This window comes from Eretmochelys imbricata, chromosome 5 (assembly GCF_965152235.1).
Source record: "Eretmochelys imbricata isolate rEreImb1 chromosome 5, rEreImb1.hap1, whole genome shotgun sequence".
NCBI lineage: Eukaryota > Metazoa > Chordata > Testudines > Cheloniidae > Eretmochelys > Eretmochelys imbricata.
This window is the reverse complement of record NC_135576.1, coordinates 23,919,788-23,946,186: the sequence shown is the minus strand read 5'-3', so window position 1 is coordinate 23,946,186 and position 26,399 is coordinate 23,919,788. Positions and strand designations below refer to the sequence as shown.

The window sequence follows — 26,399 nt, the reverse complement described above, 5'->3', positions numbered from 1 at the left end:
GATTACTCTCTATAAAATTATTTATTCCAAGCAGGGCATTGTAGTGTGCTCCCACTGGGGGCATAAGCTGCGCCATTTCTCTAGCGCCTCAGCTCCTCAGCACCATGTGCGATTCAAAACGGAAATGGAATAAAAAGTTAAGCAATTAGCATTAATGTTTTACTAGGTACATGCTTACTGTTAGAAAGATGGCTGGGGTATGAAACTTTTATGGAGCTTACATTCCTTTTCCTGCAAGTACAGCACAGTTTATAACTCAGCCACATCAAACCATCTGCCTCAGTAGAGGTGTCCCTGGCCACCTGTATTGTTAGCCCAAATGGTAGTGGAAGATGTATTTAGTACACTCCAAATGGTAGCGGTGGATTTACTTGGTCCCAGTGCAGGCATGCAGGATGCTTGTAAGGAAGCTATAATGTGTCTTCATCCTGAATCAGTCTTTTGATTTTTTTTTTTTTCATTTTCACCCATTTCTGGCTGGTGATGCATGTGAACTTCTCAAGGAATAGGAATTCCAGACAGCTAGTTAAATTCAGAAGGGCCCCTTCTGCAGCTCAGGAGCCCCTCCATTCGTAAATGTGTTTGGTCATTCATCAGATGCTAAAAAATCACCTTCACATCACATCTCACCCACCTTGTCTCATGATTTGTTATTGACAAATCCATATTGACTGTTACTTATAAACTTATTATCCGCTAGGTGCCTACAAATTGATTTTCTGTTTATTTGCTCTTTATCTTTTTGGGTATCAAAGTTAAGCTGACTGATCTATAGTTCCCTGGGTCATCTTTATTCCCCTTATTATAGATCAGTACTATATTTGTCCTTTTCCACTCCTCTGGGATCTCTTTCATCCTCCATGAGTTCTCAGAGATCTCTTCAGCCAGTTCCTGTAGTATTCTAGAATGTATTTCACCAGGCCCTGACAACTTGAAGATATCTAACTTGTCTAAATAATTCTTAACTTGTTCTTTCCCTAGTCTAGCCACAGAGCCTACCCCATTTATACCGATGTTCACTATGTTAGCCATCTGATCACAGCTAACCTTTCTGGTAAAAACTGAAACAAAAAAGGCATTTAACGCTTCAGACATTGCTGCATTTTCTATTATTGTCTTTCCCTCCTTATTGAGTAATGGGCCTATTCTGTCATTGGTCTTTCTCTTACTTCTAATGTATTTGTAAAATGTTTTCTTGTTACCCTTTATGTCCCTAGCTAGTTTAACCTCATGGTGGGCCGTAGCCTTTCTAATTTTGTCCCTGCATGCTTGTGGGGTTTTTTGTTTTTTATATATTAATACTTCATAAGTTGACTTAATTTTCACTATTTGTATGACTATTTTTTGAGTTTTAGGTCACTGAAGATCTCCTGGTTAAGCCATGATGGTCTCTTACCATACTTCCTATCTTTCCTACGCATTGGGATAGTTTGCTCTGGTGACCTTAATAACATCTCCTTAAACTGCCAACTCTCATGAACTCTTTTTTCCCTTTGACTTGCTTCCCATGGGATTTTACCTACTAATTCTCGGAGTCTTCTAAAGTCTGCCTTCTTGAAGTTCCTTGTCTTTATTCTGCTTCTTTCCCTCCTACCATTCCTTAGAATCATGAGCGCTATCGTCTCATGATTACTTTCACCCACCTTCTGCCTTCCACTTTCAAATTCTCAACCAGTTCCTATTTGTCAGAATCAAATCTAAAACAGCCTCTCCCCTAGTCGCTTTCTCCACCTTCTGTAACACAAAGTTGTCTCCAGTGCACTCCAAGAACTTGTTGGATAATCTGTGCCCTGCTGTGTTATTTTCCCAACAAATATCTGGGTAGTTGAAGTCCCCCATCAGCACCAAGTCCTGTGTTTTCAATGATTTTGTTAGTTGTTTTTAAAAAGCCTCATCCACGTCTTCTTCCTGGTTAGGTGGTCTGTAAAGTCCTACCATGACATCATCTTTGTTCTTTACCCCTTGTATCCCTACCCAGAGACTTTCAACAGATCTGCCTCTCACTTCTATCTCAGCCTTAGTGCAAGTGTATATATGTTTGATATCAAAGACATCACCTTCTCCCTTTTCCCCTGGCCTCCCCTTCCTGAACAAGCTATACTTTTCTATATCAATATTCCAGTCATATGAATTATATGAAGTTTCTATGACACCAATGATTTCATCATTGTGATTATTCACTGCTATTTTTAGTTCTTTCTGTTTATTCCCCATACTTCTTACATTAATATACAGACATCTAAGGTGTTCATTAGAGTTCCAATCTATATTCCCTCTTGTTGTTCTGTCTCTCTGCTATTATTGCCCATATTCCTCCCAGATTTCAACCCTCCACCCAGGTCTCCATGTTCTGGACTCACCTGTGGGATTTTGTCTCCTGATCCCATCAAACCTAGTTTAAAGCCACCTCACTAGGTTAGTCTGTATCCAAAGATACTCCTCCCCTTCTTTCATACATGGACCCCATGTCTGCTCAGCAGTTCTTCTCAGAACAGCATCCCATTGTTGAAGAAACTGAAGCCCTCCTGGTGGTACCATCCATGCAGCCATTCATTCATCTCCAGGATGTCTCTCTCTGCCTGGGGCCCTACCCTTGATGGGAAGGATTGATGAGAACACAACCTGTATCCTCAACTCCTTCATCCTCACTGCCAGAGCCCTGCAGTCACTTCTGATCTGCTTAGGGTCATATCCTGCAGCATCACTCATGCCCACTTGGATGAGCAGCATGGGATAGTAATCAGAGGGCCGGATGATCCTCTGCAGTCCTCTGTAATGTCCCGGATACTGGCCCATGGCAGGCAGCCCACCTCCCGGGATGCCTGGTCAGGTCGGCAGATGGATGCTTCCGTCCCCCTTAGAAGGGAGTCATGTCATCAACCACCACCACCTTTTGTTTCCTCTTGCAAGTGGTACATGGCTTTTCGGATCCTTCTCAGCCTAGCCCCTCCTCCTATAGCTCTCCCACCTGCTTCCTGAGAGATTTATCTGTTGGCACCTCTCACGTTGGATGGTCTCCCTAACATGGCTTTCTATGACTAGGAAATGCAGGCCACAGTCTCTGCAAATCCACCCCAGGACCTGGGTACAGGCATCCATGGTTGGGTTTTCTGTCTGCACACAGGTACAGGTGGAGGAGCTAGGAGCAGTGTTAGCACTGGCGATGTAAATTTTCTGAACCATGTTGATTTTATCCTTTTTCCCTCCTACAAACTCCTTCTCAAACTCCCCTGTTTGCTAGTGCCCCATGGTCACTTAGCATCCGGTTTATAAGGCTTTTGCTCCTAGCTCAACACAGTTATCAAGAATGATCAAGGATCAAAGGACTAGAGCCTTGCTTGTGCACACTCAGCTAATAGCTAGAGGCCTCTGATCCCACACTCCCACACAGTCCCCAAACACACAATTCCCAACAGACCACACTGTAAAATTTAAACAAGCCAAAAGAAAAACTAAATTAAACTGAAAAAAAGAAAAGGAGTACTTGTGGCACCTTAGAGACTAACAAATTTATTACAGCATAAGCTTTCATGAGCTACAGCTCACTTCGTCGGACGCATCCGACGAAGTGAGCTGTAGCTCACGAAAGCTCATGCTCTAATAAATTCGTTAGTCTCTAAGGTGCCACAAGTACTCCTTTTCTTTTTACAGATACAGACTAACACGGCTGCTACTCTGAAACCTAAATTAAACTGACTCACCTTAAGAATTAGTGCTACTCCTTCTTCCCTTTCTCCCTTTCAAACTACCATTAGCTGACCCCTATTCACTAGCTTCCATTCTCATCTCCACTCAGGCACTTCCAAGATAACAATGACCTCCAGAGCTTGACCTGACTGCAAGGTTTGTAAAACCATAGCTAGCAATAGGACCCTTCATGGGAACTACCTGCTTGAGGGAAAATTGTGGGGATTTATAAATCATTGTAATTGATTTGGGTATGTGACTCTTACCATAATGTGTGTTGGCTTGAAGCATAGCTTGCAAGAACTTCTGAACAGTGAATTTTGTGTGAATAAAACAGAATTGAATGATAGAAATTATCATTCTTTGACCTTGAAGGGATGCAGCCTCTGGAGAAATGTAGAAATCTCTTTCTCCCTCCTCTTCCCTCCCCCACCCCCACCCTGCTCAAATGATCAGACAGTCTGCTCTTTCAGTTTCCTTGGCAGGCCCTTCCTTGTCTGCTGGACAGAAACATGGAACCAGGACCCTGGGGAGCAGACTATCAACTGCCATGCAGGTTAGAAGAGAGTGGGGGATGAAATGATGCAGGACATTTTGGCCAAGACTGATGAACAGCTTGTTTATCAGACAGAGAAGAAAGACAGAAGGCTAGAAAGAAAGGGAGTCAGCCCAGCATGAGGAGAGATTGGCAACGCAGTTCCTGGTGCATGACTAATTGATACGGCTGGCTGGATTAGTAGGATATAATAGCTAGCAAAGTAATCTTATGGGCTACAAATCCCCCCTTTGATGGGGTGATTACTAAGAAACCCCATCACACTGACGAAGGAACAGATAGTTCATGTGTGGGAATAGGTTCTATTTCTTGATATATCTCTATCATGGGCATTATGGAGGCATATTCAGTTGGTTGTACCAGAGATGTTTGCCTTTGTAACTTATTGAGTTTACACTGCATACATCCTAAAGAGATGAAAACAATTCTGGTTGCAATACCTTGGATAATAATCCATCCCTTTAATCCAATTTCCTCCCAGGGAGAATCTACTTCTTGGCCTTCCTCAGCTAATAACTGGACAATTGCTTGTTTAGCCTTATCCACGTCATTTGTAATTTGGATAAGGTGGGTTTCCTTTTGGGATACCAATTGTTTTAATTGTAGTCCCAGAGGGGGAATATGAACTAAAAATGTTGAGGTATATTGGATAGTCAAATCCTGATAGGAGGGATCAGATAGAACAGTTGTATTTTCAAAGGCAGGAATAGGGGAAATCACTTGATTTCCAATTGAGGTAAACTGCTTAGGAGTAAAACAGAAGTTTGGATCTGTGACCTGACATTCCAAGGAACCATGTAGGAACCTTTCCTGGTTGGTTACTATGCAAAATTGGCTATTTCCAGCATAGGTCATCCTCTCCGTAGGAGTCTTCCATCTGGTCAGCTGGACCATACACTGTAACAATGATTGATTCTGGAGCTCTCCCTGCAGTCCACACAAGATAGTATTTGCCTCAAACACATTCCATCTGCATATATACTGAGGCCCCTTTTTAGAGCAACAGGCCATCTGCGGAACTTTCCATGTTTGGGTTAGAGTGTGATAGACTACCAAGGGAGGCACATTGGCACGTTCCTGGTAGATGCAGTCTTTGAGGTGACCTATGGACTGTACTGCAGCAAACCGCTTATACATCCTTGTCTGAGTTAAACACAGGTAAAGAGGCTGTGAATGAAACATACAAGGATCATGCTACAACACAATTTTGAGAAAATAAACAACTGTCTCGGTTAGGATGTGGTGTCACAGACCCCATTTGTCTCATAATTCCAATGGATACATGGACATACATTCAAACATACAGATCTCTCCTTCAGGCCTTTGAAAACATTTAGGGCAATACCAATTAACTAATTGCTTATCTTTGATTAGATTGGGGATTCTTCCCAATTCTAGGGATTGCAATGCCTCAGTGATTGTGTTAATGACACAGTCCCCATGTGCAGAGCAAATAATTTCCTTTCCTAATGATTGGTTCTTTTGTTGATCATTATTATGAGCGTCATTAGTCCAGGCGGATAGTTTGGACCGCCGTTTTATTGCTATGACCAGTTTTCTCTGATTTTGTGTGTATTGCCAATTTATGATTACCTCATATTCTTCTGACTTTGAATCCTGTGAAGGTGAAGATTTAGCCTTGGTCTCCTCTTTCCAACCACAAATAATATTCACCATCACATTAACACGTAAGATGTTTACAAGATGTGGGAATGAATCCATAGAGTCATTTGCCAGCAACTTGGCATATAGCTTCAAAGTAAGTTCATTGCCTTGACTGGTGATAATGATTTGTTCAGTCTCTTTGGCAGGGCAATACATTTTCAATGTTCAAACACCTGAGTGTGGAGGCGTTGTCGGGTATTATGGTCCTGGGCAGCTTGGCGTACTTGATGCAGGAGTCTAGTCCCAAAGTCTTGATTTTGGCTTAGTCCTACCCTCAGGGCAAAGACGAAGAAGTAGCAGATCAGAAATCTCAATGTCCATTTCATGACTGCAATCCTTTGAACTCCAACTATGGTGGGTTTTCAGGAGACAATTCGGCTAGCTCCTGGGACCTGGATGATCATTACAGTTTTAACTGATTAAGCGTGGTAGATTTTATCTTTAGTATGCTTGCCTCCTGTTACTTTAATCTTGTACACTGCTGAACTGAGTTTATCAATGATTCAGAAAGGTCCAATCCACCAATTACACAGTCTGTGCTCTGGTGCTTTGTAGGATAACAGCATTACTAGATCACAAGTATTTTCTTTTTGGGTTTTATCAGAGTAGGCCTTAGCCTTTCATTTTGATTTCCCCAATTTAGTGGCTACCTAAAGATGGATGTTTTAAATGTGCCTGCAGATTTTGCAGATAGGTGTCCATTTTGATTCCCTCCAATTGAGTACCACTTGTGTGCCAAATTAGGTGTTCTGGCAACCTTATACTTCGGCCTGTCATTACTTCAAAGGGTGTCTTATTGGTCGATGCAGCAGGAGTTGCCCTTAGTGCCATGAGAATTAGAGGCATGAGGGAATCCCAGCTGCATCCATTGGCATCCACCAGTTTCCTCAACATTACCTTTATGGTCCGATTTGTATGTTCCACCATCCCAGATGACTGTGGTCTGTATGAGATGTGTAGTCTCTGTGGGACTTCCATTCGTTTAAGACAGCCTTTGAAGAACTGCCCTGTGAAATGTGATCCCTGGTCTGATTCCACTTTCGGAGGGATCCCCCAGTGAGAGAAGACTTGTTCTACCAGGACTTTGGCTGTGGCCTTTGCAGTACTGGTCTTCAAAGGAAAGGCCTCCACCCATTTTGAGAAAGGATCAACAGTCACCAAGAGGTATTGGTTGTCTCTTTGGGTTCACGGTAGAGGGCCTATGAGATCAATCTGCAAAGCCATTCATGGACTTTCATACACCTGAGATTGTAATGGTGCATTACGTTTGGAAGGAGTTGGGTTGACTTGGGCACAAGTCAAACAGTTGTTACAGTACTGTTGTACATCTAATTTAAGAAGAGGCCACCATCACACGGTTAAGAGACATTGGACAGTTTTGTCTACTCCCTGATGTCCTCCTGTTAGAGTATCATGGACCATGTATATCATTTCCCTTCTTAGGGAGGTTGGAACCACCCACACTGGAAAAAGGCCTCCCGTGTACATGAGGATTTTATCCACCACTTGTAGATATTGTTTGTATTTCCCATATACAGGGTTTAATATAGATGACCATTCTCCTTCTGTCTTGGAGAGTTCTCAAATTATCTCCACTATATTTCTGTCTAATGCTTGCATCTCCTTTAAGTCAGGAATGTCAGTCTCTACCACCTTGGCAGCAGCAATTAAACACTTCAAACCAAGGGTTATGAAGGAATGTTCTAAGTCCTTTTCTTTCCAAGGTTCCCCTGATTGAGCTCCCTCTCTGACTAGTCTGTCGGCCTTTTCATTCTCAATCGCATAGTGGAGTCTGAAAACAGACCAATATGCTGGTACAAGGTTTTAAGGGAGTCCTGTACACAGTACTCCAGTACACAAGCCACCGCCGCTAACTCAGCATATTGGGCTGAATGTGGGGTACATGAGTATGCTTTTTCCCAAGGCTCTCCTTTGGGAGGAAAGATATAAATCCCAAAGCCAGTGCATGAATTCCCTTGAGGATCATGACAGCTTGATCCATCCACAAAGAAGTGGTTTCCTTTAAAGGAATCTATCTCTTGGATTAAAGGCAGGAAGAAGACTTTCTACCATTCCCTTTGGACTCTGTTTGTGTCTGGACAGTCATGGGGCTCTCCTTGATACAGTAAGGCTGTGGGCAGCAAAAATGGCATCCTAACAAGTTTTACTGCGATATCATTCCCCAGTAACAACAATGCCCAAAGGACTAGGCAGGCATTGGAAACCTGTTCGTCTTTAACCTGATTAGATAGCAGAAACTGAAGGGGTGTGTGCAATGAGTATAATATGATTGGGCTGAGGCCAGTTAGGAAAGCAAAATGCTGTATGGCCCAACTAGTGGCCACTAAGTACTTCTCACAGTTGTTGTATTTAAGTTTTACTGGAGACATTAAACATGAGGCATAGGCATATGAATTTCCCATGCCTCTCTTGGGAAGCAACAGCCGCTAATGCATTAACACTCATGCCACCTCCAGGTGATAAGGTGTCTCAGGATTTGGAGTGATCAACACAGGAGCCTTGACAAGGGCCTGTGTCAGCTGGAGCACTGCTTCCGTGTGTGGTTCAGTCCATTCCCACTGAACATCCTTCTTTAGCAGTTGGTACAAGGGACCTGCAATGGAAGCAAAATTAGGAATGAAACCCCTGTGGAACCCAGTTAAGCCCAAAAAGGATCTTAACACTGTTAGGTCCTCCGGTATCAGCAACTTTTGGACTGCCTCCACCTTTTGCTGTGAGGGAGTTTGACCCCATTTTGTCAGAGTAAGACCTAAGAAAGAGACAATGGTTTTCATTACTCGCACCTTGGCAGGGTTGCACTTTAATTTCGCTTCCTTAAGAATTTGCAGGACCTCGTCCAGCTTTGCCAAATACTCCTCCTTGGTGCGAGTTGCTAAGCAAAGGTCGTCTACGTACTGGAATAATATAGACAATTTAGAAAATCGTGCCAGGACTTGACGCATTTGAGCGTGGAACAATGCCAGGCTATTTTATATCCCTGTGGTAATCGGGTCCAGGAACATTGGACCCCCTGGAAGCTAAATGCAAACCTGTATTGCGACTCCCGGGCCACTGGTAAAGTCCAAAAGTTGTTACTGATATCTAGCACAGAGAACCACTTAGCCTCCGGGTCAAAGGACTGTATGAGGTCTGGCATCTTTGCCACAGTAGGGGCACAAGTAGGGGTGACCTGATTTAACCGTCTGTAATCGAAGGTGAGGCACCAAGAACCATCTGGTTTCTTAACAGGCCAAATCGGGGAGTTGGCTGTAGAAGTGCATCTACGCAGGACTGTCCGGGCCAGCAATGACTTAAGGTGTGGTCTGGTCTGGAAAGGAATATTGTTTCTGAGCAGGTGTATCTCCCCCTTCCGCAACAATAGTGACTGCCATGCACCCACAGTCGTGTTTGTGTTTAGCAAAGGCATCAGCATGTTTGCGAAGTATGGCCTGTAACTCTGGATAGAGTGCGTTTGGCTATTAACGTGTCCAGGTGGTATTCATCTGTTTCTGGCCCCTCTGCTGGGGTGAGCATACCACACTCCAGTATGACCACTAGCAGGCAACCCAACTCTTGTCCTCCAGTAAGACACAACAACTGATTAGTCAAATGAGTAACGCATTCCTGCCTTCTTAGGAAATCAGACCCCAACAGATTACCTTGGGGTCTGACAATGTGAGCATCGCAAAGACATGGGTCTTGTGCAGGTGACCAATTTGTACTTTAATAGGTTTAGATAGCATGGCCATAACTTGGTAGTTTACAAACATTGATAGCATCTTTGTTTTTCCAGATGCCAAAACAGAGGATCTAGGATCCTTCACATGGATGATACTGATTGCTGCTCCAGTGTCTACAATAAAATTTAGGTGGCGGCTCCCTACCACTATAGATACCGTGGGTCTTCCACTTGCATCTCTTCCACTTGCATCTCTTCCCAAAGGGGTTATGACACTCCTTGGGGCCTGCTGGCATCATGCGGAGTAATCTATAGGATAGATAGGCGGGTAGCCTTCAGGCTCTTCCACCTCCTCAGGGGTAACCCTGCATGAGAATAAGCCACTCAATTGGGAGGAGGGGTTGAGTCCACAGAGGCCACTGGTTGGTTTAAAGGATTTGGACGTTGATCTCCCAACACCAACTCATTTAGGCATGTCCAGAGTTCTCGGATATCCTGGTGTTGGGTCTCCAGGATTTGCTGCACTGTCTTGAACATTGACACTACTGAGAGATCCTCCTCCTGATAAGACAGTGGTAATCTAGAACCCTGAGGATGAGAAGAGTTCTGCGCAGCACCTGCAAGAAAAGGAACACGATCTCAAGGCCCCCTTGGGGCCCAAATGCATATCCTTGTTGATTGTTCGGTGAATTGAAATTATTGGCCCAGCGCTGAGATTGAGGAGACCTAGGATTAGTCTGGTTCTGCCCTTGAGGTGTCCCGGTAGGACCCTCAATCCTCACTATGGTAGTAGCCTGTGGCTTTTGTAGGGTTGCAACTGGGTCTCCACGCCAACCTGCTTTAGGGTTTCCCTGGGTATGGGCCTTGGCTAGAAGAACCAGGGCCTCATCCAGGAAGGTCCCATCATGGATATGCATGTTAACCCTTTCCTGTAGGTAGGGAAGAGAATTATTAACCAACAAGCTAACATACTGTGGTTCATTTGTGTCCTCTTTCATGTGACTGCGCCAGGCTGGACTTAACCGTAGATGAAATTGGTGGGAAGACTCATTTGGTTTTTGTCCAGGATGCTGATTATGCTCAAGCACAGCACTGTCTCTGAAAAAGACTTCTCACCCTTCCTATACTCCAGGAGCAAGGTGCTCTATAAGGCTCGATTTACTGTGAGCTGTAAGATTTTAACCCAGTCATCACTTGGCAAACCAAATATTTGTCCTGTTTCCTGAACACGCTGTGCCTGTACTGCTACAGAGGAATCCTCCATCATTCCTACTTGTTTAGCTACTAAATCCAGAGTTCTAATATCTATAATCACTGCTATGGGACAGTCAGGAGTTACATCTGGAGAGTTTGGGCAGCCACTGGAATCAGTATCTGAAGTATCTGAAGATACTTAGTATTTGAAGTGTCTCCCCCAAAACCTGGGGGCCTTCTCCTATCCGAGTCAGTACTTCCTGCATCAGAACGATCAGATATATCCCTTGAGTGGAACCTAGGAAATATATGGTTAGTGTAGTGTTCTGAATAACTTCTATGGAGGGCACTCTCATACCGTGCTGACATATTCCTTATACCAGTGAAAGTTACGGATTGAAGTTCCGCTGGCACACATAGTGACATTAACACATACCACAGGGCTATTGGAGTCGGAGTTCCTAGATATTCCAGGAACCTGGGCGGTGCTGGTGACTGGCCTGGTTGCCATGACAAAGGACCGCCCCCATCAGAGGATCCTGAAAAGCCTCCTGAACTGGATGGTGCTACCACATTAGGTGGGGGAATTACATCTCTAGGCTGCTCTCTCTCTCTTTCCCCTGAATCCTGGTGATGATTGTATCACATGTATTAGATACCTGAACCACTTATACAGCACGCCTCATTTTCTAGGCAATTTGAACCTCCAAAGGCGCTTCTCCTGCTCTGCTAGGAGCTGACAGTCTTTTCTTCAGAATCTCCTTCTCTCTCCCTCTGCAACATCCACTTTCTTTTCTAGGATGACAGTGTCTGGTTCACTTAACTCCTCCTTTAGCACTATGGCCGGAGGACTTCCCTTTTCTGCTGGCACACTGGCTCCCATTACTTCACTGTTACCTTCCTCTTCTAACTCACCAGGCTGTTTCTCTGCGTTAGCGGCTTCAGAAGCCATCTCTGCACTAGCTAGCTCTCTCGTTCCCCTTCTTGTTACTGGCTCCACGGGCTGATCAATTTCTGTTGGTTCCACTAACCCGATAGGAATAGAAACCACTGCTGACTCATCTCCTGTCTCTCCCATATAGCTCGACGCCATACACCTTGCCTTATCCTTTCGGAGTGAATCACAGCTGCCTTCTAACTTTCTGGCATTAAGGCATGAGCAAAAAGATATGATTGTTACAAAAGCTTTCACTAGTGTTAGTGGCATTCTATGTATAAATTGAGAAAATATGTGTGTGAGCACTAACATATGGAGAAGTGGTTCTAAAAGGGCATAGGTATTTAAGTTCAACAACTGACCACGGTCGGTTTATAACCTTCCAGTTATTTTTAAACTGGCAGCTGCTCATTTCTGCCACCCATACACTTCCTCACACACCTCATGGGCGTGATGCTGACTTCATTCTAACTTCCTTTCCAACTCTTTTCCTTTACAGAAAAGAGAGAACTGCTCTTCAGAAGCAGTGCATAACTGTTCCTTTAACTCCTGAATTTCCTTATCCTTCTCCACAGCTTTATGTGCCTTCCTGAGCAGCTCCTTTCTCACATTTAACTTCCGTCCTAGAAGACCACACGCTGTCAACAAACACTCCATTGCAATCCCTTTCACTTCACTATCTTTTCTTTTCTTTCTCTCAGTTTCAGTTTCAATCACCTGACTTACAAAACCCCACAGGTTACTATGCTTGGAGAGAACTTCCCTATCTTTCAATTGCTCCAAACCGCCTCCATGTTCCCCAATGCATCTTCTAACAAAAATCTCTAAGGTTATATCCCAGGCAGCCTCTACAGGCTCTGCCGCCTTTCCCTCACTCATTTTTGCTTTTTACACTGACTATACTTAACCTTTCAAATAACAAGGAGAAAAACTTAACACTGTAACTTAACTCTAAATCTTAAATCTAAAGAGATCTAAAGATGCCTTACAAAACTAATAATAGTAATAAAAAATTATATATACCCCAGACCAGTCCAACAATACTTCAAACAAGTCCCAAAAAGAAAGGATAGGAGTAGGATCCCTCCCTTCCTTTGATGGCCAATGTGTATTAGCAGATCGAGAGGTCCTGGCGGGACCTACTGAACAGAGGGGCAAATACTGCTCAGAGACAGCTCAAGGGGGCAAACCAGGGGAGTTGAGGGGACTACAAAGGGGTAACTGGAACCATACAAGTTCTGAGCTACCAATGCCCTTAAAATATTAATCAACCCCAACGCCACCACGAGTATGGCTCATTGGGCCCAATGCGACTGCCTACTCAATACGCAAAAAACCCCACCCCTTATCACGCAATACCATTACTCCCAATATTTGGCCATATAAGACAGACAAACAGACATGAAACAGTTAAACCATTTGACTCACAAGCTGCAAGAGGGAAAAAAAAGGAAGTATTATAAGTTCTCTGGGATCGGTGCCCAGAATTCATCTGTTAACAAAGGAAACTGCTACCAGACTGTGCCCAGTGACTAAGTCACAAAGAGTTTTGCTTTTTTAATTTCTTAAATAAGTTTTTTTTAACCTCTTAAATAAGTGTTTGCCATGCACACCTTGAAACTCTTGCTGGCTCGCCAACCTGTTGTCCTGAATTTTATGGGTTAGTTGTTATGGTTCGCCGCTGCTCGCATCCGACCAGAAGATTTATAAGTTCTTGTCCAATTCAGACTACAGGGTCCGAGAACTCAGAGAATTCTATATCGGGAGAGGACTCTCGGAGTGCTTGGCAAAAACACTTACACTGAGGACAATACCAAATTGACAAAAGCTTTAGTGAGATTAACAGAAGAATAATAAATGCTGTGAAACTTATGACTGCAAAACAGTAAAAGAATTCCAAAACTCCTGGTGGTAACATTCATATTATAAGTACCTTAACCTAACATACTCACACCCTTCTTTGGGGACCCGGTAATAGGAGGTGAAGGACCAGCCTTACTCCTGGCATGTCCCATAACACGATGGATCTGGCTTCCCCAATAGTTAGGAATGTTGAGTAGTTATACTATACTACACAAGCTGAGCTGATAGCATGATAGAAGATAGAATGATAGGTAGATAAAAAATGTAGAATATGGTAGAACAAAGAAAAGAAAAAGCTTCCTAAGATATTCTTACATGGTATTTTATAAGATCCCTACACTGTTTAATTCAGGCCCAACGTACTATACCCAAATCTTGTTTTCGTACCTTAAGAAATTTTTGGGTACCCTTATCCTATACATTAGTGGATTATGACACTTACTCTTTGCATATTAATAAGGATTATCTCACTCCAACGTAGGCTTTTTTGGCGACTTCCAGGTTTGTGGTGTGCCCTGCAGTTACCAACCGGTTGCAGACGCTGGATAAACCTGTTCAGTGTTGTATGTAGTTCCTCCCTTCGGTTCCCCAAAGTTCAGGGACCATTTTCATTTGTGCCACAGGTTGTCTGCCTTTATGCTGACTTACTCTTAACTAATCATACTTTTAGCTATTTAGCTGATCTTGCTGGATACAGGCAGGCAGGCTTCTTGCATTTCAGCAAAACTTATTCTATATATAATTATTAGGAAACACATATCACATGCCTCAACACATCCTAATTTCATAGGAATTAATACTGATAAAATATAAGAATCATATATGAAATGGATTAATTCAGAAAGAGAAACATATTATTTGATACGGCTTGCTGGATTAGTAGGATATAATAGCTAGCAAAGTAATCTTATGGGCTACACCATATGAGAGATGGGATGAATGCTAGTAAGCTTATTAGCATGTGTGTAGGTTTTTAATATGTTTTCCCTGTAATGCTTTGTATCTTAAAAAGAATGTCGGCTTGCTTAGAAACATCTGTGTGGTATTTTATATCTGTAGCAATTACACTGTTATCAGTCTCTGAAGAGAGAGCAAGCAGGTGTCCTAGAGTATTCTTCTGTGCTGGGAATGCACAGTGAAGGCAAGGAAACTGTCTAGCCTGGGAATACCCTGTCAGAAAGGAGAGAGATGCATGTCTCCACTCCAGAGAGACAACAGCTGGGGAGCTGAAAGTCAAGAGTGGGTGTCCTTGGTGTGCCACTGAGGTGAAATACAAGTGCAGTTGTTCTGAACTGTGACAGCGCCTTCAATAGGCCAAATACTGCCACCAAAATGTCCACCAGCATTTCACAGATGCTCTGCCTGATTCCCAAAATATCAGTGAAAGCACGACCAGGAAAAGGTCTTACACCATGTTACTGACTCCAGTTGCAGAGAGCCTGCAGACCCAAAAAATGGCTCAGCTAGATGTGCTGGTGGGCTAAGCACACTCCTGGTCAAGTGCTATGGGATGGACAGACGTTCTCCCTCAATACATCATGAACCAAGCAAGCCCTAGAGCTTCTACAGCTAGCAAGGCTGCTAAGGTCCCTGGGATACACCCCCAAAAGCCACAGCACCTGACTCATGTCTACATAACGCAGTATGGACACGTTGGCACAGATAGGAGCCTGACATAACAATGCAGCGTGAACACTCAAGCATGAGCATGGAGAGAACTGATGTGCTGGCATCCGTCAGGTGGGCCTGCAGGTACTATGCAATGCAGAACACCCCAAATTTCCATACCCTGATGTACAGCAGAAGAGATCGTCTTAGAGAAGCCTCAACAGGGTTTGTTTTGGGTACCATATTGGACCAGAAAACAAGACTCACTCTGTTTGTTACCTTCTCCTGCCATTCTGTTTGGTCTTTCTGCCATGACCAGTTTAGAATTTTCCTTTAAGCTTCAACATTGGGATTTTCAAACATGCATATGGGACTTTCCTAAATTCCATTGAAATTCAGTGGGACAAGGTGGGTGAGATCATTTTATTGGACCAATTTCTGCTGGTGAAAGAGAAAAGCTTTCAAGCTTACACTCTTTGATAGCTTGTCTCTTTCACCAAGAGAAGTTGCTCCAATAAAAGACATTACCTCACCTACCATCTCTCTGTAATATCCTGTGACCTACACAGCTACAATAACATTGAGAACAATATTGAAATGGAGTATCTAACTGCCGTAGGATCTGTTGAAAATCCATGCCTAAAATAAGAGAGGAGCTGCAGAGGTTTGGTTTTAGTTTTGTAAAAATCTCATTTGCTGGATTTACTTTTGCAAAACCAAATCCAATGTGTGGTTTGAATACAATTTCTATTTTATTTATACCACCAAAGTTGTGTGTTTTGTTTTGTTTTGGGGGAGGGAAGGGTTGGCAAAAAGTTTTCAACATTAGCCTATGTAATAAATCTACTAAACCCTCTTGTTCGTCCATGGCTTCTCTTTTCACACTGAGGATATTGTGACACATCACTCCAAATTGTGATTTAAGGATAACATTCTGATTCAGACCTGCAAGTTGGTCCTCAACTCTGATATTCTGCTTATCCTAAAGGGAGAGAGCAGCTCCTTTTACAGAAAGCAGATCATCAGATAGGGGAAGTTTCAGGAAAGCCCAAGAACAAAATTTTATCCAAAATATTTTTGGCCCATTATATTCCCAGCCGTGTATCAAGCCTTTGGTGCATTTCAAGACGCCACAACCATGATCACTTTTTAAAACAGGTTTGGAAAGAAAGTTTTAAAAATATCCTCAGTCCATATTTCTGTATGATGGTTGTTTATTGCCATTTTTGTAACTAAAGGTTTAGTATGTGCCGTGTGGATTTTCAATATCCCCAAGCAGCCTCATGAAAGTGAGAGGTTGCATCTTGTAAATTTGTCCCAGTGAGCAAAAGTCTTACATTAATATTGCAGATTAAACCTGCAGAAACGTGACTTGCTTTCTGACATTATGACATGAATCATTGTCCCTACACTAAATCTGAGTAATATTATGTTGCTTTCATTATGAATGTTAGGAGTGAATTTATTAATAAAATTCTGCCTCCTACTCCAGATTAATAACAGCCCCTTCCCATCTGTGTCATTAAAAGAGATTAAATAAATACATTATGCAGTCGTTATCTTCAACTTTGGGTCATCAGACTTGATGTATGTGCTAAACTATACTTGCTAATGTCATAAATTATTTCAGATAAATGCTTCTTACTAACTGTTCAATTATCATGCATTTCTCAAATAAATATGTTCTCTACTTCCTTTGCAGCCTGTTTATATTTTTTTTGACCACCCAAAATTGCTTTCACTTTACTCTTTTCTGGTGTGCTGTTTTATTTTAGTGTTCGAGAACATGTGGCGGTGGTCTGCAAGAAAGACACATCTACTGCCCAGAAGAGGACTATTGTGACTGGACGAAAAAGCCTAACTCCACGGCACGCTGCAATGGGCAGCCTTGTACTCGGTGGATAAATGGGACGTGGAATTCGGTAGGATTCAATCCTTGTTTTTTTTTGGCTTTTGAGAAATGCATAGTCAAATATACACCACCACAACTAAAAAGTCATCCACTTCAGACACAGAACCTGATTTGGCTAATTAACTCCAATTCTCCAATGTTATCTGGTTAAAATGAATCAATAAGAATCTATTTGATAAATTAAAGCCTAAATCTGCTACCCTTGTTCACATTAAAATCAGTGGTACTGCTCAAGGAGTAAGGAACTAGTCAATGAGAACAAGGGTAGCAAAGTCGGGCCCTTTAATAATTATGCACAGTGTTTGTGAGGTACAGTATACATGGCAAGCCAGTTCTTAGTGCACAGTTAGTGATAAAACTAGAACAAGGGTCTTCTCAAAAAGTACTGAAAGGCCAGCTCACCATGCAGATATATTTATATTTTTAGTTGCTGTGTTGTGGAGTGAATTTACCACAGTTGTGATACTGTAATTGTATCTGTTTGAAGATTTATCATTTTCCACCTATTCTCATCCACATGATATTTGCTTTAAAAGCACTGTAGGCAAAAACTGCAGGTTAACTATATAGGGAAGCTCCATGGGTAGTAGAAGCAGCAAATCTAGATATGGATTCAGGTAGTCTCAAGAGAAGAGCAAAGCAGTAAAGGAAAAAAAGAGTTCTGCTTCTTTGTGTAAAGCACACACTCTGTTACAGACCTGGCTGAGTCCCCTTGGTGGAGAGTCACCAGTCTGTTGTAATTGGACCCAGTCTTTGGATCACATGTGTCCAAGCCATCTGGGCGTAGGCAGCATCTGGTCACTGTTTCTAGCTCTGGGCCCATTGGTATACTCATGGGTGCAGATACCCTGTCTAACCCCTTTCCTTGGGATATGGGACTCCTCCATCCAATTCTGTAGGCCAGTGGCTCAGACCTCCCAAGTCTCTCCAGTCGCATATGCATACTCCCCCAGAGCACCATATCCGTGGATGCTCTGGTTCATAATTTAACTCCTCAGGGACCATACGGCAGATAAAATAAGGAGCACAGGTCTTTGCACAGGAGTTTCTGATACCACTGTAACTTTTACTGTCAAAGCATACACAACTCACAGATCTTTAGGAAACACAGTTAAAAGCCTTATATGCTCTCTCCCCTAAGTCTCTGCTCACCCCTTCTTGTGAGTATGTCAGTCCTTCGGTCTTCAGTGCAGAGGATGTGAAGGAGATCCCCACCCTAAGCCACTCTTTTTAGGGCACAAATCTAAGGAGCAGACCCAGACTGAGGTGTCAGTAGAGAAGGTTTTGGAGCAAATTGATAAATTAAATAGTAATAAGTCACCAGGACCAGATGGCATTCACCCAAGAGCTCTGCAGGAACTCAGATAAGAAATTGCAGAATTACTAACTCTGGTAGGTAATCTATTTCTTAAATCAGCCTCTCTACCAGATTACTGGAGGATAGCTAATATTAGCAGTTTTTTGTTTTAAAGGCTTGTTACGAATTACACCTGGTAGGACACGCACACAAATGCTGCGAATTATACCTGATAGGTCACGCACAGTTCGAATCTAGCTGAGGCACATAAACAAAGTCCACAACTGCAGAGTTCCCAAAAAACACCAAGTTTATTATGCTCGAGCATGGTGCCCACCTGCTAGCCAGGAGGGGACCCCAAATACAGATTATACAAAGGTTATATACCTCTTAGCAAAGCATGTTGCCCTCGTGCATTGGAAACCTTAGCCAATAAACACACCCTTTTCTTATCTACCACCTATCCCTGCTTGGTGCATTCCTCATGCTAAACTAGTATGTTAATTACAGAGCATGGTCCTAAAGCCATGCATCAGTAACTTTTATTATCAGGATGGGAGGCCTCACATCAAAGGCCAGGAGATAGGGAGTTAGGGACAGACAAAGAACAGATACCGGGAGTCAAGGCAGACTGGAAACAAGGAGGAGGATTTTCACAGGAATGCAGTATCTAAGGAACACTCCTCCTGGTGCATGATGTGCTTGCTTTTAGACAATGGTGGGCCCCAAACCAAAATGGAGTCACATGTGCTAACTTTGGCTCCAGAGGCAATCCTGGCAATTTCAGGCCAGTAAACCTAACTTTAGTACCAGGCAAATAGATTGAAACTATAATAAAGACTCAAATATTAGGTACGTATATATGTACATTATATGTGCAATCCTGGAGAAGGGGCATATGCACAATAACCCTTTCTCTCCTATGTTCTTATATCCTAATACTACTTTACAAATATTTTTCAAAGTAGAAGGTATGTTGCATAAACATCCCACCAGCTGTTTTAAAAAAATTTTAAAAACAGAATCTTAAATATAAATTACAATAGTAAATGGCAAGCCATGAGGGGCAGTGTGCAATACAAATCTCCAACTGATGTTTCATTGATGCTAAGAGAAAAAAAGCAAATGATACATTAATTTTTCAGCAGAAGGCCATAAAATGGAACCTGAATATTCAATGAGTCTTATTTATTGGTAGGTTTTTCCATTAACATTGTTCCAGACATCAAATTCATGTAACAGAAAGTAATTGGTTTATTAAAGTCAACTCATGGTATGTTCTGTTTTTGTTCCACTTTAAGTTTTCTGCTACATAACCATGAAATAAATCTTCCAAAGCTAAGATGCAGCATTCTTAGTACGGGAGAAGATATCATACAAAGCAGTCAATCAAATAGATGTTTTGTTTTCAAAATGTACAGTAATTCAGCTTTTTATGGCAGGATTTACAAAGTAATACTGCTGTGGCTTTGATCATTTTAACTGTTCATTACAAGCTCAGTCAAGCAAAAATTGCCTTAACTTTTTCAATCTAGTTTTACATTATACTGGCTCAAAACAAATTCTAGTAAATGGGAATTTGACAAAAAAAATCACGTATAGCAAAATAAAAAGGCTTCATCTAAAAAAAACCCCTAAAATAACATAAGGTGAGACACTGGAATAAGGATTAGCTGTAGGATAGTACTTCTGGAGTGAAATGTAACAATAAAGAATGGGGGACCACTTACGAACTTCTACCATTTAGAAAAATTCTAGCAATTCAAATGATGTTTCCTAACTCTAATATAAAGACTTCTTCTGGAGCTCCTTCAAGATGATACACATTTTAAATGATTATCAGAATACTAGTTAATTTTTGTAAAAAATAGAAACCTTTATAGATTAATAAAAATTTAGAGATGGAGAATGCCAAGTAGGTTGTCTTTTCAGTGAGGGGGTGTTTTCTGCAGCATATAGACTTTGTTCACATATTGCATGATTTCACTGTCAAGAAATTCATCCCTTGCTGCAGAATTGGGATCCAGAACCTCAGCTTTCATTTTCTATATTTCTAGCCCCCATGTCTGAACATAACTGAGGCCTGATCTACAGTTATACCATCCTAACCCCCAGTGTAGACAGCACCAAGTCAATGGGAGAATTAGCTACCACCTTTTGGAGAGGTAGATTACCTGGGCCAGGAGCAGAACCTCTCCCACTCCACCACTCCAGTGTTTAAATTGTAGACAAACCCTGAATTTAATAGACCAATGTTATCTTCCTGAGTTTGCAGACCACGTGAAACAATAGATGAGAAGTATGAACTGCCCTATTCATCTAAATGAGGTTTAATGCTAAAATGTAAAGATGACATCTGAGTTATACTGAAAATGTGGGGAACAGGATAAAATAAACTGAACTTAATATCAAAATAACACTGGGCTACTGTACTGACTGTATTATTCAATTTAATTTTATTTAATTCAATAAAAACCTCAATTTTAAAAATTTTGGAAGTTGCCACTGAATGTCTAGGGCCTCGTTTATATACTTTATACTAATTACAACAAAATCCTTTATGGACAGAGAGAGAGACTAGAAAGAGGATACTTTGCAGAATTGAATAGAGGTACACATCCCACTTTTAATAATTGTACAGCCTTGGCTGACATTCTATAGCTCTGTAAGTTTTAGGGAAAAGACATGAAGTGGTAATTTTCAAGATTTATGATTTATCTTGCTAGCTACTGTATATTCAAAGAGAAGAGGGGGGAAACACCTCTAAAATTGACCAGAATGCACACAAAACCCCTTGACGGATGAATAGTTGTAGATTATTTTATACCCCAGTTACTTGGAGAATTGTATCTTGAAGACATTTTTCTATATTGGCATCTTGATAAGGAGAAAGAGTTGGGCTGGAGTTGTCCTGGAGCAAAGAAAGATACTGGCAGCCTAAATATCTTCAAAGAAGCCACTCATTCAGCTTTTCCAAAACCTTAAGGCCAGGCCTTTCCATAGTGGTGCGATCGCAGTAGATTTAGTTATGTTTAGTACAGCTGGTTGGAGAAAATGTTGATGTTGCATTAAAAAGTTGAAACTGAAAACTTTTAGCTAAAAGCCAAAGATGTTGACTCAGAAATGCCACTGCCATGCCTCATGGGAGTGGTAGTTCAGACCCTCATGGATTCTCCTTTAGGACCCAGGTTCCCCAGCAAGACTATATCTCCCATGATGCACCACCATCCCCCTTGTTGTTGAGCCCCTGTGGAAGTGCTTGTCCATAGTGCAATTTGGGAGATGTAGGGCAGGTTTACACTTAAAACACTGTAGCACTTAAGTGAAGATGAACCTATGCCGATTGGAGAGCTTCTTCTGTCAGCATAGTTAATCCACTTTTCAGAGAGGTGATAGCTATGTTGACGAGAGAAGCTCTCCTGTTGACATAGCGCTGTCTAAACGCGCTATGTATGGAGGTTAGGTCGGTATAACTGTGTCGCTCAGTGATGTGGATTTTAAACACCCCTGAGCGAAGTAGTTACGCTGATATAGGTCTGTAGTGTAGACCTGGCCGTAGCCTGGCTGGGAAACTTGGCCTATAGAGAAGAATGGGGGCATGAGGCATCTGCACTACAACTCCCATGAGGCACCGTGTTGATGTCTCTGAATCAAAATCTCTTCAGTTTTAGAGTGTTCTATTTTCAACCAAGAGTCAAAATTTTCCACAAAAAGCAGATCCTTTTTACCAAAAAAAATCTCATTTTGTCAAAACCCCAATTTTCCATCAAAAACAGTTTAGAGAGAAAACTTCCAACCAACACCAATTTTTAGGGAAGGACCACCTAGAAAATTATTTCACTGGCCCACTCCAAAATGCTACAGCAGTCAGTCTCTCCTGATCAGAATGCCTAACATGCTCAAGGATTAACATGGTTTGTCTGATGAGGCTGCTAGTCATGTGTAGTTTCTCCTTACGCTCACTAGCTGCATTAGGCTACATCTCTACTAGGAGCTAGGGACGTGGTTCCCCTGCTTGTGTACATGTACCCAAGCTAACTCTCATCAAGCTAGTGTCAGTATAAATAGCAGGGTAGCCACAGGAGCAAGGGTAGCAGCACCGGAGGCTCGGCTGAGCCATGCCGAGTATATACCCACCAGGCGTTTGTACTCAGCACATCTCTGCTGTGCCTTAACGGTGACTACACTATTTATGCTCACGTTATCTCAGTGAGAGTTAGTGTGAGTATATATGCACATGAGCAGGGGAATCACAACTCTAGCTCCTAGTGTAGGAGTAGCCTTAGATGACTCTGTGTTTGGAGCTGAAATTTGCCTCATATATTTGGTTTAGCTTATATCTTCTATTAGTGCTCTACAGATTGTTACAACCTTTTAGAGATTTTGTTCTGTTTTTTACTGGCTGTAAGATAAAGTACAGTCTATTATTCTTGAGGGTCTACTCTAAACATTTTCTTTGTAGATTTCCACAGTGCTGTACAGTGCCATAAAAGGGAACATTAATAATAAATAGAGAACAAGGTAACAGCAAGGTATCAGATGCTTATTTTGATTTGAAACCCATACCATTTTACCATAGGTACACAGACTCGGACTAAACAGCAAGGCGACTGTAATAGCAGGTCCAGTGATGTCATGGATTTGTCAGACAACAGTATAGCATTAACATCTAGTTATACAGGAAGATGGCATTTTGGGCATGCAGTTCACAAATCTATTAGTGGGCAATCTCATGGGAAAAAACAGGTGGAAAAGATCTGAATGTGTATGTAGAGTATATAGATAAACCTTTTCTTTGCCTTGCTTTCCTTTTGTCTGAAGTTGATATCCTTATTGCTCTTATAATAATACAAGTAGAAAATATTCGCAAATCTTTGGGAATCCTTGAAAGGTACATAGTACTTTAGATCTTGGTCATGCATCCCTTGCTTAGCAACTCAAAGATTAGAGCTGCTTTGCGCTAATTGATGAACATGCTAAAAGCATACTACACAATCCCCATTCAGAAGGCTTTGGGATAAATTAATTGTATCTCTTTCAGTGCACTGCTTCTTGTGGAGGGGGCATTCAGCAAAGAACAGTAAAGTGCATCAATACAGAAGATAACAAAGCCGAAGATCAAACTATGTGTGAGCATGAGTTCAAGCCTCCAGAATCTCAGAAATGCAATATGCAAGAGTGCAGGAAAAGTGCAGGTAAGTTAATACCCTTGGGTGAAATTTTTCAAAATAGCTCAGCACCCAACATGCATCCAACGTGCTGAGCTCTCTTGAAAATCTGTCCCCATTTGCAAGTGCTAACCTCTTTTGAAAACTATGCCTGAATGGTGAGGGAGGCAAAGCTGATGTGCTTCCTCTTGGAAAGATCCACAATGGCAGCATCAACTCTGGACAGACCTTCATAGAAGTGTCAGGTACCGGTTCAGTCTCACGTGACCAGTGCCCTGAGCTCCTTGGCTGCTTTAAATAAGACCCTCCTGCCAGCCACACCAGTGACAAATCCATACAGGGGCACAAGGAGTTCTGCTCCAGGGACCGCACTGATTCCCCGCCGCAGTACAAGGACTGCAAGTGTCTCCTAAGACTCTCTCCTCCCACAGTCTTAAAGTGGAGTCCTGTGCTGACGCCACAGTATCAAAATCCAAGGAAGTCTTCATTTTCAGCACTGAGCATGCCAGTACTAAGCACCTCAACATCATCCATTCCAACACGGGGAACAGCAGCACCATATGTGCCTGCCCCAAGAAACCTGGCACTGACCACCTCCTTTGGCACTATTGGAGTCCTTGGTTCTGATAGCACACAAACTCCCTTTGCCAGCGCCGCTACCATACACAGCACCGACAGAATTTTCTATCAGAGACCGGTACTGGATTCGCCTTCCGAAGCTACGGAGAGGTCATCACCAACTACCCACCTTAGCACTGACAGTGAGACCGTCACTCTTCAAGTAGGTCTCCGCTCCTCTGCCATTTTAAATAGTCTTGCAGGGAGAGAGCAAAGGGGATGCGGGTGAGTTAGATGTGTATGACGGCACAGCATCCACTCATAATGGAAGCAGCAGCTAGGATTATAGGGTAAAACCTGCCCAAATATTTCATCATATCTTTCGTAATACTAACAGAGAGGGCTGGGCCAATATTAACCAGTTTAGATACTGTGTCCTCCCCTGCTTCTTTTCCATCCGCTGTGCTCTTACTGGCCCAGATCGAGGAAGAGATTCTATGATTCAGGGCCAGTCCTCTCCGAAGCCAGGGCCCACCCCTCTCTGGGCTGGTTGTTCGATGCCTCTTCTCCACAAACTCTGTGCTCGGGGCACTGCTCAGAACATAGTCCAGTTCACCATAAAACATACAGGTGGTTGGGGCAGTATCAGATTTGGAATTCTTATCCTTGGTCTTTTGGTACGTCACCTTGAGCTCCTTTATCTTCTCCCTGCGCTGCTGCCTGGTTTCCTGGTCCCATGATTGGCCAGCAGCTGCTTAGATATACCATGGTACAGGTTGAGGTTCCTCTTTGAGGAGCTATCATGGGGTTTGCTTGCACGGGCCCAAAGCTGCATCAAGATTCTGGGTATGATCCTCCAGTCAGGTGGCTGCATACTGATACATGGGCCTTTTACTGGACATTGTTCTACTGTAATCAAACACCGGATATGGGTAGGCTGAAGAGGCCACAAGTAGTGTGGGACTGAGAATGCTGAGCAGAGCACAGGTAGATGGCAAGATAATACACAGGAATGGGTCAGTGTGTTCTTTACAGAAAGTGAGGGGGCAGAATGGAGTCTGAACTGCTGCACTCGAGTATCTGCTCCCTCCTGCCTTATTCGAAAGCTACCACCAGCTCCTCCCAGTCAACACGGCCTCTTAGAAAAGTAAGTTCCTACAGCTTCTTCAGGAGTCCCCTCCCCAAGCTAGCCAGCAATCACTGGTAGTGCAGTGGGACAGGAAGGCAATGCATATCTGTAAATGTGGTATCTTTGAGAGTGGTGTAACACACTGTGGTTTGGGCCTTGTTCATCAAAGGTCCTTGGTGCAGGTGCTGCCTTGGAGCTCAGATACTCTGCTTCCCTGCTATTCTGTCCATGCATTCACACAGATCTAGACATGGATATAGGTTACTCTCATCTAGACGCTCAGACTATAACTAACTTTCATCATGTTTTTCACCATAGGCCTGCCGTGCCACAAGGACAAGCTGTCCATTAATTTCTGCCAGAGACTGAAGCAGATTGGCAAATGTTTGGTGCCATCAATGCAGACTCAGTGCTGCATCACATGTAACAGGCCCCGAATTCCTAACAAAACAAGATCTGGAAATCAACAGCACTTCAAAGAACAAAATTACACCAAACCCAGAAGAAAATTGCGTCCGATCCATTCTTTATAGATGGAAACCTAAAGAACTATCAAAATTGGGAAAATACATCCTTTAGGGCAATCAATCCCAATATGCTTCTCCAGCCTTCTCTTTAAGACAGCCACAAATTTGTCATTGTGATTTGCAATGTACACCTGTTCCTGGTACTTCTTATGCATGTATGGAACACAGGTTCGGGACATGCGTACAGGATTAATTTGGTCTTTAAATAAATGTTGTGCTTTTTGTTTTTCTCCATTTACAGTGGAAGAGCAAACTATTGTTCCCCCAAAACAGTATTAAAATAATAACTGGCACTTGTACATAGCACTATTTAGTCCCAGATTCCAAAGGGCAAAGTTATTCTATCCTGTCTGTTGTAATTACTGGGGCTTCCCTGTACACAACCTCCTAGGATGCCAGTAGCATGCTGGGTATACTGCAACCTGGAGGCAACCACTGTAGGTGCTTCATCTGCTAGGCCTCACTGGTGCTAGCCATAGTGGACCCCAATAACTACTCAGACACATGGCCAAGGAAAAGGGCTGGCAGGAAAGGGAAAGGTTGCAAATACCCTAGGTACAGAAGCATAACCAGTTATAGTTCAAAGTGAGCAATCGCGGTTCTTGTTTGGCTCCCTGGG

General features: G+C 42.6%; 1 protein-coding gene across 1 annotated transcript in view; it reads left to right on the top strand.

Annotated features, from left to right (window-relative positions):
• The window catches only part of ADAMTS12 (ADAM metallopeptidase with thrombospondin type 1 motif 12), a 322,164-nt gene extending 296,083 nt beyond the window's left edge, over positions 1–26,081 (top strand). The window contains exons 22-24 of the mRNA XM_077816238.1: positions 16,965–17,111; positions 23,440–23,593; positions 25,572–26,081. Of these exons, the coding sequence (XP_077672364.1) occupies positions 16,965–17,111; positions 23,440–23,593; positions 25,572–25,786 (516 nt within the window). The 3' untranslated portion in view covers positions 25,787–26,081. The remainder of the gene's footprint in view (positions 1–16,964; positions 17,112–23,439; positions 23,594–25,571) is intronic.
• The last annotated feature ends 318 nt before the right edge of the window (positions 26,082–26,399 follow it).